At 46.3% G+C, this 14,649-nt stretch overlaps 1 protein-coding gene across 1 annotated transcript; it reads right to left on the reverse strand.

Moving 5' to 3' along the window:
- Positions 1-12,825: 12,825 nt before the first annotated feature.
- LOC142464341 (olfactory receptor 1G1-like) lies at positions 12,826-14,131 on the reverse strand. Its single transcript, XM_075567861.1, has one exon. The coding sequence runs from the start codon at positions 14,114-14,116 to the stop codon at positions 13,265-13,267; it is 852 nt and encodes a 283-aa protein (XP_075423976.1). The 5' UTR covers positions 14,117-14,131; the 3' UTR covers positions 12,826-13,264.
- Positions 14,132-14,649: the final 518 nt, after the last annotated feature.

Below are 14,649 nucleotides of genomic sequence, written 5' to 3' on the forward strand. Positions count from 1 at the left end.
ACGTTTAACCCTGAGATATCCAGGTTGCCTTTAATTTGCGCCGCCAGTGGTTCTATACATAGAGCGAACAGGAGAGGGGATAATGGGCATCCCTGTCTCGTGCCACTCTTAATTTGAAAGGGGAGAGATGGAAAGCCCTGGTGTATTACCCTGGTGGTAGGTCCTGAGTACAGCGAGAGAATCGCTCTACTCACCTGATCCCCAAAGCCAAATGCCGCAAGCGTCTCCTCCAGGTAAGGCCAGTCTATCCTATCAAAAGCTTTTTCTGCATCCAGACTTAACAGCATACTTTGTGTGTTATTTTAGTTGCCAATTCTACCAGATCAATAAATCGCTGGGTATTGTCCGCTGCCTTTCTGCCTTTGATGAATCCGACCTGATCTGGGTGTATAAGTCTGGGTAGGATTAGACATAATCTATTGGCCAAAAGTTTAGCGTATATTTTAATTTCAGTATTGATTAGGGATATGGGCCTATAACTTTTGCAGTCCAGCAGATCTTTACCTGGTTTATGGATTAATGATATAGACGCCTGTAACATCTCTCTGGGGATGGGGGCTCCTGCTAATATTGCATTGAACACGTGGAGCAACCTAGGGGCTAGTACTTTGGCAAATTTCTTATAGTATAGCCCCGAGAAGCCATCTAGCCCTGGGGCTTTTGAGGGTTTGAGTTCTTTGATGGCTTGTGACACCTCCTCTATAGAGGAATCAGCGCCAATGGCCTCTCTCTCTGCCTCTATCAATCTCCCTAGTTTTGAGCTGGCTAAGAAATCTCTCAGCTTCTCGCTCGTTTTAGCGTTATGTGCCACTTTCTCTCCGTTATATAATGTTTCATAGAACAAACCAAATTCCTCTACTATTTTCTTAGGGTTGGCCATGGGGGTGCCTGATTTTAAGCGTATAGCTTGGATATTAAACTTCACTTGTCTGTCTCTTAACGCTAGAGCCAGCATAGTATCCGGCCTGTTCGCTTTTTCGTAAAATTTCCTCTTAGACCAACTCAGCGCGTTATCTGCCCTGGAGGTCAACAATATGTTCAATTCAATTTTTGTATCTTTCAATTCTTGTAGGGTTTGCGGGTCTGGGTTACTCTTATGGAGTGATGTAAGGGAATGTAATCTCGATTGAAGCATCATAATTTTAGAGTCCCTTTCCCGTTTTCTCCTAGCTGTGGTGCTAATTAGTATGCCCCTCAGCGTCGCCTTGTGAGCCTCCCATAGTACAAACTGGGAATCTACAGAGCCTGTGTTTGTGTTGAAGAATTTAACTATTTCTTCCTTTATTGTCTCATAAATCTCAGGTATTTTTAGGATTGATTCATTGAGCTTCCAGTTCGCTCCTGGTCTGCCTGTTCGGATGTGCTCGCATCTGAGCTCTATCAGTGCATGGTCAGACCATGAAATATCATGGATCCCAGCTCGGGAGACCAGAGGAACCAGTTGGCAAGAGACGAAAAAGTAATCGATTCTGCTGTAGGAGCCATGTGGGTGGGAATAGAACGTGTAGTCCCTATCAGTCAGTGAAGTTCTCTCCATATGTCAGTCAGTTGGTTGTATTTGAGGCCCTTGCGTAAAGAGGTCCCTGCTTTTTTATGTACCGCGCCCGTATTCCCTGACCTGTCTAGATTTGGCTGCATGACCATGTTGATATCCCCTTTGAGTATTACGCCGACCCTCGCGACGGTGCGTAGAGTCCGAAAAAGTCGTCAAAGACGACTGCGTCCTGCTCGCAGGGGGCATAGATTGTGGCTATTGTGATGTATTGCTCCCGTATCGTGCCCACTAGTATAACAAAACGTCCCTCTGCGTCCCTTTTAATAGTTTGGGCTACAAATGGGATTTTATTATAGAACAAGATGGCCACCCCATGTTTTTTAACTGGTGCAGAGGAAATGTAGAACTGGGCATAGTCTTTGTCTAAGAATTTAGGTGCGTTGGTCTTGCTAAAATGAGTCTCCTGTAACATTAGGACATCTGCGTGTTTTCGTTTATAGTCAGTGAAAGCTATTTTTCTCTTTGTTGGGCTATTAAAGCCCTTAACGTTATGTGATACAAGGGTTAACGCCATCACTTAATGTGTGAGAAGTGTTACAAGCTAACGTTTGATGACTCACCCTGTCCACTTTGTCTCTTGTTCAACTGGCGGACGTTTTTGGTGTTACCATCCGGCAAAGTTCTTGTGTTCCGTCCAGGTCAGCATGCTCCCCGGCCGGATGGGGAAAGGATTGGTAGGGGTAGGGAGGGAAGAGACAATACAAGGGAAAACACATAAAGGGTAAAGCAAAATTCAAAACATAAGTTAAACCGCTTTGTAATAATGACAAAAAATAAAATAAAAACCAGAGCTCCCCTCGGGGTCCTCCGAGTTGGAGTCTGACGCCCAATGGGCAGGTCGGTATGCCAAACCTTCCAAAACGGCCGGCTTTCCCTTCCCGGGACCGACCCCCTGGGAGTTGTTTAAGGTCCTGATTCGTCAGGGACCTATGTGAGGAACACATGTACGACGTCGTGGGTGAATCCCACCTGCGCAAAACTGATAACCAACTTAACCTTAAACTGCAGCGTGATTTTTAACTTTATAACGACTTACAGCAGTACATAAGTTATAGTGAGTGCATATCCATATATCCATACACATACATACATATATACATATATCTATATATATACACATGCATGCATATACCCAGCATTTGAATGAACCCAATTATTTAATGCTGTAATGAACATATTTAACATATTTAACCTATTAACCCTATATAACATATGAACCATAAATAACATATATAACCTATAACCTATACAACAGATGCAACAGATATTCTATACCATCTAACCTCCATATAACATAACATACAGAGCCTCATTGAAACTTTATTGGGAAGGGTTCAACTTCAGATGGTGACAGGTAAATTGAATCTTTCTTTACCCCCTCTTTCGTTATCCCCCCCCTGCTTTAACCCCCCCCCCCCCATTTCTTTATCTCACCCCCATTTCTTTATATCCTTCCCCCCTCCTTTCTTTATGTCCTCCACCCCCCCCTTTCTTTATATCCTCCAGCCCCCCCTTTCTTTATATCCTCCCCCCCCGCTTTTCTTTATATCCTCCCCCCCACCTTTCTTTATTTCCCCCAACTTTCTTTATATCCTCCCCCCCTTTCTTTGTATCCTCCCCCTCCCTTCTTTGTGTCTTCCCTCCCCACTTTCTTTTACCATCCTCCCCCACTTTCTTTATCATCCTCCTCTTCCCCTCCCCTTTCATTATCATCCTCCACCTCCCCTTTCATTATCATCCTCCTCCTCCCCTTTCATCCTCATCCTCCCCCCCTTTCATCCTCATCCTCCCCCCCCTTTCATCCTCATCCTCTCCCCCCTTTCATCCTCATCCTCCCCCCCCTTTCATCCTCATCCTACCCCCCCTTTCATCCTCATCCTACCCCCCCCCCTTTCATCCTCATCCTACCCCCCTTTCATCCTCATCCTCCCCCCCTTTCATCCTCATCCTCCCCCCCCTTTCATCCTCATCCTCTCCCCCCTTTCATCCTCATCCTACCCCCCCTTTCATCCTCATCCTCTCCCCCCTTTCATCCTCATCCTACCCCCCCTTTCATCCTCATCCTTCCCCCCTTTCATCCTCATCCTCCTCCTCCCCTTTCATCCTCATCCTCCCCCCCCCTTTCATCCTCATCCTTCCCCCCTTTCATTATCATCCTCCTCCTCCCCTTTCATCCTCATCCTCCCCCCCCCTTTCATCCTCATCCCCCCCCCTTTCATCCTCATCCTCTCCCCCCTTTCATCCTCATCCTCCCCCCCCTTTCATCCTCATCCTCTCCCCCCTTTCATCCTCATCCTCCCCCCCCTTTCATCCTCATCCTACCCCCCCTTTCATCCTCATCCTACCCCCCCTTTCATCCTCATCCTTCCCCCCTTTCATCCTCATCCTCCCCCCCTTTCATCCTCATCCTCCCCCCCCTTTCATCCTCATCCTCCCCCCCTTTCATCCTCATCCTCCCCCCCCTTTCATCCTCATCCTCCCCCCCCCTTTCATCCTCATCCTCCCCCCCCCCTTTCATCCTCATCCTATCCCCCTTTCATCCTCATCCTTCCCACCCTTTCATCCTCATCCTCCCCCCCCTTTCATCCTCATCCTCCCCCCCCTTTCATCTTCATCCCCCCCCTTTCATCTTCATACTCCCCCACCCTTCCGATCTCATCCTCCCCTCTCTCCATTCCCCCCCTCTGTGTCCCCGGCCCCTGCGCTGCCGTAGACCGTCCCCCTCTGCATCGCGGGCAGAATCTCCCTGCTATGTGGGCAGTCACGTGGGGCCGCGCCGTCCTCTCGCGAGAGAGCGGCCCCTGGCCCGTCGCCTGGCCGTGATGTCAGCGGCAAAGCCCGCAAAAGTCGGTGCCGCTCCCGCCGAGCTCAGGGAAGGATAGAGGCAATATGACTGCCCTACAAAAGTCAGTGACGGACCCGCTCGAGACCAGGAGGGAAGCCGTAGGGTCTGGGGGGTAGCTGGGTCACCGGAGGACACGCTCACGATGCCTCCCCCTGGGTGAAGCAAGATACTGCAGCTGAGACACCCCAGCTGGAAGGGAAAACGAAAAGGCAAAATGACATGATGAAGGTTCTGTACACCAAAAGGGATCTCTTTTATATGATTATTTCTTAGCTTGAGCACTTCCAAATTTCATGGGGCGAGAACTCAGTTATGGGCCGCCGCTAATGCCGTTGCTCCTGCCACCGACCGCGGAGCCGCCACATTGCTCCACATAGACAAGGGTACGTCCGCGTCTCCTGCTTCTGCTCGTGGGGATGCCTGCAAGACCTCCGCCGCTCCCCCTGCGCCCAGCTTGCCGAGGAATCCCTCGCCGTCCTCCAGGCGTTTCAAGGTATGTGCTACCCCATTCCGCAGCACCATCAGTGCACATGGGAATAGCCACCGGTACCTAATCTGTTGGTCCCTCAGAATTTTTGTAATGGGGGCTAGGGATTTTCTTTTGGCCAGGGTGGCAGGGGACAGGTCTTGGAACACCTGGAATCTCACTTAATCAAACTCCATATGTTTAGTGTCCCATGAGATCCTGCAGACCTCCTCTTTTGTGCGGTAATGGTGGAACCTGATAAAAATGTCTCTTGGGGGGTCCCCTGCCTGGGGTCTCCCTCTCAGGGCACGATGACATCTGTCTAACAGGAGCTCACGGTCTGTCTTGTCAGGGAAGAGTTGTTCTAGCAACTTGGTGGCAAAATCCTCTCAGTCGGTGACAGTCTCAGGGACCCCCCTTAGACGGATATTACTTCTTCTGTCCCTGTTTTCAGAGTCCTCAATCTTTTCCTCTAGGAATCTGACCTGGTCCCTCAGCTTAGTTACTTGTTTCTGGGTTTGTGCAAATGCAGTGACGGTCTCATCAGACTTAGCCTCTAGGGAGTTTGTCTGCTCACCTATGGCATCAATATCTTTCCTGAGAGCCCAAAGTTCTGTTTTAAAAAATTGCTTCATTTCAGCGCAGAAGGCTTTCATATCCTTGCGCCTCATTACCTCCATGTCGTCCGATGCAGCACTTGCATTTTCTCGCTCATGGTCTGTCATGGTGGGTTGTGCAGGGGATTCAGGCCTGTCTCCCTATGCTGCCTCTCCTTTTTTGAAATAAGTAGAGACTGTCTGGGTTTTTCTTCGAACTGTTTTGTTAAAAGCCATCCTGGTATGTTTAGAGATTCTTTACTGCTGGTTGTGTTGCTGTTGTCGCGATTTTGCTGTAGTATTTGATATACTGCACCGACACACTTTATTCGAGCAAATACCCAGTATGTACCTGGCAGATACCTGGAATGCGCCGCTCCTCACCTCTGACAAGCCCCGTTGTGTTTGCCTTCCCAGCCTGGGTTCATGCCTGGCTGACGGGCGGCTGATCTGTTAAATGATAATGATTAGGATTTAATAGGCTGCAATGCTTCGCGTGTCTACCAGATGGCATAAATTCATGAATTGTAATGCAGTATATATATATAAACTGTGCAGTATTGCAGCCAGCGGGAATAAAATGCTTCAATCCCTGCTTGGAAAATACCTCAATGCACTCGGGCAGAAAACAGTCACAAACCTCAATACACCCGGGTATACCCGAATTCGTGGGACTAGCCGAGCTCGAATAAAGTGTGTCGCCAGTGTACACAGGCGGCACACTTTATTTGAGTGTGGCTCATTCCGCAAGCCGGGATATGTCCCGGCTTGCGAGCCGCACTCCCTCGGCGTGCCGCGCATCACCGATGCGCGGTCACGCGTCATCGGGTGCCTGTGCCGCCTGTACGCGTGCCCAGGGCTCCCCGAGGGAGCCCTGGTGTCGCGCGGATGTGAGGACGGCGGCAGGACGTTCCGGGGGACCCGGCGGACCCGGTGAGGAGAGGGGGAAGCCCCGATCGGCGGGCCTCTCCTCCGAGGCTTCGGCGCGCGCCCAGGACATCCCGGCGCACGCCAGGTTACTGTCGCGGCCGAAACCAGGCAAATGCTCAAATAAACTCGGCCGCGACAGTAACTAGTTCCGGGAATGGAGCTCAAGTACTAAGCAGCCATTCACCTCCCCGTTGTCACATGACCTCTTAATGTTTTAATGTTTTATGTTTATTGTTATGTTTGTATTATATGTGTAGTAAGGCTTGTTTTTGTGCAACCCTGACCATGGCAATTGCAGTGTTAAATTAATTTTAATTATGCAATTAGCCAATTAAAATCACGGATAAAGTGTATATATACTATTGAGTGTCAGGGGTAGTCACTACCCCTGAAGAAGTGCGCGCATGCGCATGAAACGCGTTGGGAAGTTATTCTTGTGTCTTAGAGCTGCTTTTTGGTTGCGGAAGACATTGTTTAGCAGCTGATCAGGCCGTTAAGGGGAGAAGAGAGAGAGAGAGGAGCAACGGTATTGGAAACCCCGCTATTCTCTGTACCCTCCGGAACCCAGCATTAGTTGTTGTTAATAAATAGCTTTGTGTTAAGTCTATAGCCTTGCTAGTGTTGTTGTATTTGTGTGTCATGTCTGTTGTGTGTTGTTAGTCCTGTATGCTTTTATGTCAACATTAATTGGTGTACTGCCCCATAATTTGTTTTTTGTTTCTCTTTTTCACATATTGCACTGCTGTATGGTGAGAGTCGTCTGTTCACCCCTTCACTGCCTGTTTACCTAAGGACACTTTTGGGACTCTTCACTGAATGGTTTGGATTTTATCTGATTGACATTTATTCAATGGACTTTTTAGGCGCCGGTAATTCTTTTTTTCTATGTTCTATTGTCTGACTGTACTGTCAGTATTTGCCAGGCTGCCAGTTTTTTATTTATTTAAGCACATATTTATATTATTATTTTTTAGCGCTGTTTTACACCGTCTTTTTTCGTTGTGGAGAAAATTAAAGCCACTCAAAGTTTTCATTAACCTGAAAGTACCCGTGTGGACTATTCCCTGACCTCGGCTACAGGCCGTCCTGCCACACACACCATTTAAATTATTCCTCCTATGTTCCAAGAATCTTGTGCAAAGTTGGCGAGATGTGCAACCTACGTACTGTAGGCCACAGCCACAAGTAATAAAATACACTACAAAGGCAGTCTGACAATTAAAAAACCCTTAACAAGGAATATCTCGCCATTGGAAAAAGATGCAAACTTTTTCTTAGTACCCATGAAGGTGCAGGTAATGCACCTCCCTCTGTTGCATCTAAAATGTCCCTGTTAAGGGTTTTATTCATTGTCAGACCGCCTTTGTTGTGTATTTGATAACTTGTGCCTGTGCATTCCCTAGCAGCAGGAGAAAGAGTGAGATAATCATCGTTTTCGCTCCACACACTAAGGCCTTTATGGTTTGACTATATAGTTTTTGCGCTCCAGCTTACATCCTCTTGTTGGATCTGGACATAATTTACTGAGCCTGTGCTTTTTTCATTCTTTTTGGTATCTTCCTTATTTTGGGTTTTGCATAGTATGTTGGGGATGCAGGGTCTAGGGAAGTAAATTTGGTCCTTCTGGACCTGAGCGAAGGGCCTGAGGAAGGGGTCTTCACTCCAAAACGTTGCCCCTCTAATTATTACCCTCCTCCATTGTGTTTCCCCCCACAACACCTTTTCCCATTGTGGTTTTCCTTGTCCTTTTTTCTCTTCCCCTGTGTTTTCCCTGCACCACTATATTTTTGGTCCAATTTTTTGCCCGCATGTGTGACAAGTAATTTTATATTTTTGTCTTCATAATTAAATATTCATTTTGGCATATTTCTTTTTTGATATTTTTCTAAAGTGTCAGTGTGTGACATGGTAGCACCTCGCTCTGACGCGCGTTTCACGTAAGCTTCTTCATAGGATACTGGCACACCTGCTATTATTTATTGCTGTTTTTGCTGATCTCACTATTCACTATGTGTGGTCCACTTTATTTTAATATATATCAATAAACTGAAGTTTTAATTTTATCAACAATACAATAATCTGAGGACCTTAATCATTACATAGGTATCTCTGTGCCCACTTACATGTAAAGTTTTTATCCCATACACAGACAGTTAGTGCGTGTTAATGGGCCATTATCTGTTGATAGTGTTTTTGCTACAACAGTGTTCTCTTCCTTTTTTGCAACAATTTGTTATTAGTGCCATTGTTACGGGAGACCAGGATTATCACATCAGGGATCAATTCGTCAGACAGAAACACAGAGTTTATAAAATTAATTTATTGGAAAAAGAAATATCCACAGCTATTTACAACTGGGAGACTGGTGTACCCTGTAGATGGAGATGGAGAAGGGGAGAAGTGAGAGAAAGAAAATGAGATGAGGCGGTAGTCAGAGAAAGGAAGGGGGGAAATGGAGAAATCAGTGAGAGAAAAGATTTTAGTGAAAACCAGGTCTAGGTAGTGGCCATCCTTGTGGGTGCTGGCTGCAGTCCACTGTTGAAGGCCAAAAGAAGAGGTTAGAGAGAGAAAGCAGGAGGCCCAAGGGAGAGAGGGGTCATCAAAATGGCAGTTGACGTCACCAAGTAGAACAGGGGAGTCAGAGGAGAGAAACAAAGAGATCCAGGATTCAAAGTGACAGAGAAAGGCAGAAGAGGGGCGAGTAGAGGTAGGTGGGCGATAGATGACCGCCACGTGGACAGGGAGAGGAGAGAAGATCTGGACAGTGTGAGCCTCAAAGGAGCAAAAAGGAGAGGGAGGTACAGGATGGGTTCGGTAATGGCAACGAGAGGAGAGCAGGAGCCCCACACCTCCACCCCTGCCATCAGGGTGCGGAGTGTGGGAGAGAGAAAGGCCACCATAAGAGAGCAGGGGATGGGTGTCACGGTGGACACAAACTTATCAACACTTTTATATTTCTGGGTACTCGATTGAACACAACAAGGAGGAAAATAAATTGTGATTTATTTCCTGGATTGACAAACACACGACAACTGCAGAACACTTAAAACAACACTTACTGGGATAAGGGAACAAAATAGATTGTCCTTTGCATGCAAGCGCAAGAAATGCAGTCTTGGTTTAAAGGTCCCATGGCTAATTCGCATCTTGCCGATCTGATATCTTGGCCAAATCAAAGTATTTTGTTGTGGTTTGTAGGAATTTGTTCGCGAGTCCCAGTGCTAACGAATTCCGTAGCTTGGGGTAGATTCTTGTTTGCGTTGATATTAACCCCTGGCGAACTGGAATGGCTGCCGCTGTGCTTGAACAAATTCCTGCGTGAAGCGAAGTTACATCATGGATCATAGGAATCACACCAGGGATAGTCCGTTGGGCACAGTTATAGGCAATTCCTGGGCACCTTTAACATGTGCACCCAATCCCTGCTGTGGTGCCCGCAGTTTGCAAAACCGGGCAAAAAGGCTTTCCGCTTCGCAAAGCGCATGTGTCGGCTTGACACCCAGGCAACTTAGCATACCTGGGATACACCCTCTTGCTGGCGCCCCTGAGTCTGGGGTTTGACCCAAAGGTGTTAATGGTCCGGAATCTGCCACTTCTCAGGAGTCCGGTCATGTATACATTATGGTGCTCTGAGGACTTTCATCCCTGTCACTTCTTTAGACTGAGGGTCGCCGGCTCAGTGGGAACCCCTTGACGTACCAGGGAGGAAATACCCTCAGCTCATTCACCCCTAGCACATTTACATGCCAGAGGATTTTTCCCGGGCTTATAGAAAAAGTGTTCCTGCCTGTACATTTTAAAATCACAGGTTTACACACTTTATTCAAACTTCATGTTCTGGGTGTACTATCACTGTAATTGTTATACAGTATGTATCTTCATGTTTTAGTTATTTACTGCACCGACACACTTTATTCGAGCAAATACCCAGTATGTACCTGGCAGATACCTGGAATGCGCCGCTCCTCACCTCTGACAAGCCCCGTTGCGTTTGCCTTCCCAGCCTGGGTTCATGCCTGGCTGACGGGCGGCTGATCTGTTAAATGATAATGATTAGGATTTAATAGGCTGCAATGCTTCGCGTGTCTACCAGATGGCATAAATTCATGAATTGTAATGCATTATATATATATATACTGTGCAGTTTTGCAGCCAGCGGGAATAAAATGCTTCAATCCCTGCTTGGAAAATACCTCAATGCACTCGGGCAGAAAACAGTCACAAACCTCAATACACCCGGGTATACCCGAATTCGTGGGACTAGCCGAGCTCGAATAAAGTGTGTCGCCAGTGTACACTTGAACACCAAAAACCAGGATGCTGTGTGCCACCGTTCTTGAGTTAGCGCCCCTAATTGAAATGCCAGCTTGTGGGAGCCAAGTTCACCGAATTCTCACGTCAATTGACACAGTTCCCATGGCAATTGACTTCCCGGATTTCAAGGCACGGATACATTCTATCGGTAAAACCCTTCAGAACTTAACCGCAAGCCACTTATTCGATTGACTTATGGTTACTGGGTCAAACTGATAGAAATGGATACCCATTCTACAGACAGCCCTTTAACTTTTTGCCATGCTTCTTCAATCAGCGCTGGCTTTGGTGCCCACTACTCCCTTTTGTGTCTCTAAAGGATATAGCAGGCAATGCATTAATTTTCATTACAGAAGGCACAGAATAACTTGGAAATGGGGGTTAACAAAGGTTGGTACAGGGCAAATACAGTGGTGCGGTGCAAAGACTGTTAACCCCTTCAACCCCAAAGCGAGTTAGGATGAATTAGCCGGGTATAACCTTTATTTTAGGCCTGATTAATCCTTAACTCATCACAATGGGTATGAGGTTGGAGGGTTTGACACTAGAAGGAGTAGAATTTGTATGTGGAAGGTGAAGACGAGAGCATGTAGAAATAAAGCAGGGACCAGGATTGGGAGAGATATCCCCAGAAGCAAGGAGGAGAAACATGGACAGAAAGAGGATGTGTGAGGAAGATTTGTAGGGGTGTGTTTTAGTGCAGGGGATATAGCTGTGTGGTGTCAGAGGCCACGGGTTAGAAAGGAGTTCATGTGAACTGAGAAGTGGCGAAGGAAGGAGAGATGGAGATATATGAATAGAGTTAGAGACATACTGAGGCCTGTGGAAAGAAATGGGCATTTTGAGAAGTGAGGTCACAGCAAATATAAATACGTGTAGTAGAGGCGGCATGGCAGTGATCGTTTAGTACTGAGATTATTCCTGTAAGGCACATGGCTGTTCTATAAATACACAATATACATGCTGCAGGTTCCCCTCTAATAAGCAGCTGAGATAGGAATGAGAAACAGCGCTTTCTGCTTCCAGGTCTTTTACTTCTTTTCCAGGTCTTTTCCAGGTCTTTTGCTTCTCTCAGCGGGGGCGCTACGTTGGTTCAGGAGCAGGATTAATGTCCAAAACACCTCATCCAGCAGTACATCGCTCCCAAGGGGATTTCCCTTTACAGCAACCACGCGCCGTTGCAGGTATTGGTGCTTGGTGGGACCGCTCGCGCTTCCAAGCCGTCTGGTGCAGCTCGTGTAACTCAGCGATCAGATCCACTGTACGGGGGTAAGACCTCAGCTCTCAAGGGTACACTCGGCGTGCCACGTTGTCGCTCCGTCACGGGATACTGCGTGATGATGTCACAGTCTCCGCAGCAGCGAGGGAACCGGCAGGGAGGCAGTCAAAGTCTCTCAGAGTCTCTCATATGCCCAAAATTACCACTGGGACTAATACTAGCAGGGTGAAGCCAATGGAGGCAATGGCAATATTAAGGCACTAGATAAAAATCATCCAACATGTTTCGTAGAATAAACTACTTCTTTGATAGACTTTGAGAGACTTTGACTGCCTCCCTGCCGGTTCCCTCACTGCTGCGGAGACTGTGACGTCATCACGCAGTATCCCGTGACGGAGCGACAACGTGGCACGCCGAGTGTACCCTTGCAGAGCTGAGGTCTTACCCCCGTACAGTGGATCTGCTCGCTGAGTTACACGAGCTGCACCAGATGGCTTGGAAGCGCGAGCGGTCCCACCAAGTACCAATACCTGCAACGGAGCCTGGTTGCTGTAAAGGGGAATCCCCTTGGGAGCGATGTACTGCTGGATGAGGGGTTTTGGACATTAATCCTGCTCCTGAACCAACGTAGCGCCCCCGCTGAGAGAAGCAAGCTGCAGACTCCTCTGACAACAGTTGCTGAGTGGTAACTTGTGTGAAACACACTAAATGCACCTATTCCACTGTTTTGATGTACGCAGATTTATTACCCTGTAATTACTAATACATAGCATTACTTGCTTCACTATTTGGCGTTGTGCGCTGTTTCTTTTGTTTCCATTTCCTAGAGTGTGGGGGGTGCTGAGCCACCCCCTGTGTTTATAGCAGCAGACGCCTCTACAAATACTTTTTTAAAAATAAAAAAGTTAAAATAAAAAAGTTATGTGATATAATTTTCTTCATATATACACCCTCACTGTGGTTATTGTGATTTATTTCTTGGTCACTTATTTATGTGGTTTAGTCACTGCACTATATTTATATTCTAAATTTTGGGTTAGATAGTAGCGCACAGTATTTTCTCTGTTTTTTACTACCTTTGGGAGATATTTTCACCTTATTAGTATTTTCTTTGCTTTACTTTCTGACCTGAGTAACCACATACACACCTACTTTATCCAAAGCCTTCTATTCCCAAATTGTACATGTAGTATTTCAGTATTAGATATATAAAAAGGAGACATTCTGCCCAACAAGAAACCTCAGGAATTCTTCAATCCTTATGTTACTCTAGCACAGTATATAGCACCTACAGATCCCTCACATACCTTTCTCACCTTGACGTGAATCCAGAACTCATCTATAAACTCAGCCTAATGTCTGTTCCTTTGTGAAAGAGTTTGTGCAGAGTATTTCTTAGTGCTCCTTTGAGCTCCTGGTTTCTCAGACTGTAAATAAATGGGTTTAATAAAGGGGTAATAACTGTATAAATAACAGACACCAGACTGTCACCGATGCCAGGGTGACTTGGTGAAGGACGTAAATATGTAAATAAAATAGTCCCATAAAAGATAAAGACCACAGAGAGGTGAGACGCACAGGTGGAGAAAGCTTTGTGTTTCCCTTCCGTGGTCGGGATCCTCAAGATTGTACGAAAAATGTGTATGTATGGGATAACAGTGATTAATAAGGCAGATAAGCTTACAGTACAAGCTGATAGAAATATGATCACAATGTTCATGAAGGTGTCAGTGCACGAGAGCTGTAACAGGAGAGGCAAGTCACAGAAGAAGCCCTGGATGATGTTTGGGCCACAAAAGGTCAACCTGTGTGTACAAAGTGTGTGTATCAATGAGTAGGAAAATCCAAGAGCCCACGCCACTGAGGCTAGTTGGGCACAAACACCCGAAGACATGACATGACTGTAATGCAGAGGGAGGCAGATGGCAACGTATCTGTCATAGGACATCCCAGCCAGCAAGAAGATCTCAGAACTGGCAAACATGATGAAGAAAAATACCTGAGCTCTACAAGCCGTTACAGAAATTGTCCTCTTTTCAGTGAGTAAGTCAGCGAGCATCCGAGGGACAGTGACAGAGGAAGAGCCGGTGTCCAAACACGCAAGGTTACCAAGGAAGAAATACATTGGGGTGTGAAGACGGGAGTCATTGTGGATAAGACCAAGAATTATTGAGTTTCCAGCTAAAGTCATAAAATAAATTAGGAAAAACAGCAGGAATAATATGTACCGAATCATTGGGAAATCAGAGAATCGAAGAAGGAAGAATTCATATAATATTGTTTGGTTTTCCAGTCTTTTGTTGATCATGTAGTCACCTGCATTGGAAATCCATGAAGACACAATATTAAACATGCTGAGAGGATACACAGTAACACAATATTATAGGTGCTGAGAGAATACACAGTAACACAATATTACAGGTGCTGAGAGAATACACAGTAACACAATATTACAGGTGCTGAGAGAATACACAGTAACACAATATTGCAGGTGCTGAGAGAATACACAGTAATACAATATTACAGGTGCTGAGAGAATACACAGTAACACAATATTACAGGTGCTGAAAGAATACACAGTAACACAATATTACAGGTGCTGAGAGAATACACAGTAAAACACTGTTAAATGTGCTGAGAGGTTACTTAGAAACACTATTTTTCAGATGAATCAATGCTGGAGAAGAGATCAGTTCTATTTAAATGACAGAGACTAAAATATTT

This window comes from Ascaphus truei, chromosome 12 (assembly GCF_040206685.1).
Source record: "Ascaphus truei isolate aAscTru1 chromosome 12, aAscTru1.hap1, whole genome shotgun sequence".
Classification (NCBI taxonomy): domain Eukaryota; kingdom Metazoa; phylum Chordata; class Amphibia; order Anura; family Ascaphidae; genus Ascaphus; species Ascaphus truei.

Coding starts and splice junctions, on each gene's coding strand:
- LOC142464341 (XM_075567861.1), bottom strand. CDS start 14,116: ATGACTTTAGCTGGAAACTCAATAATTCTTGGTCTTATCCACAATGAC.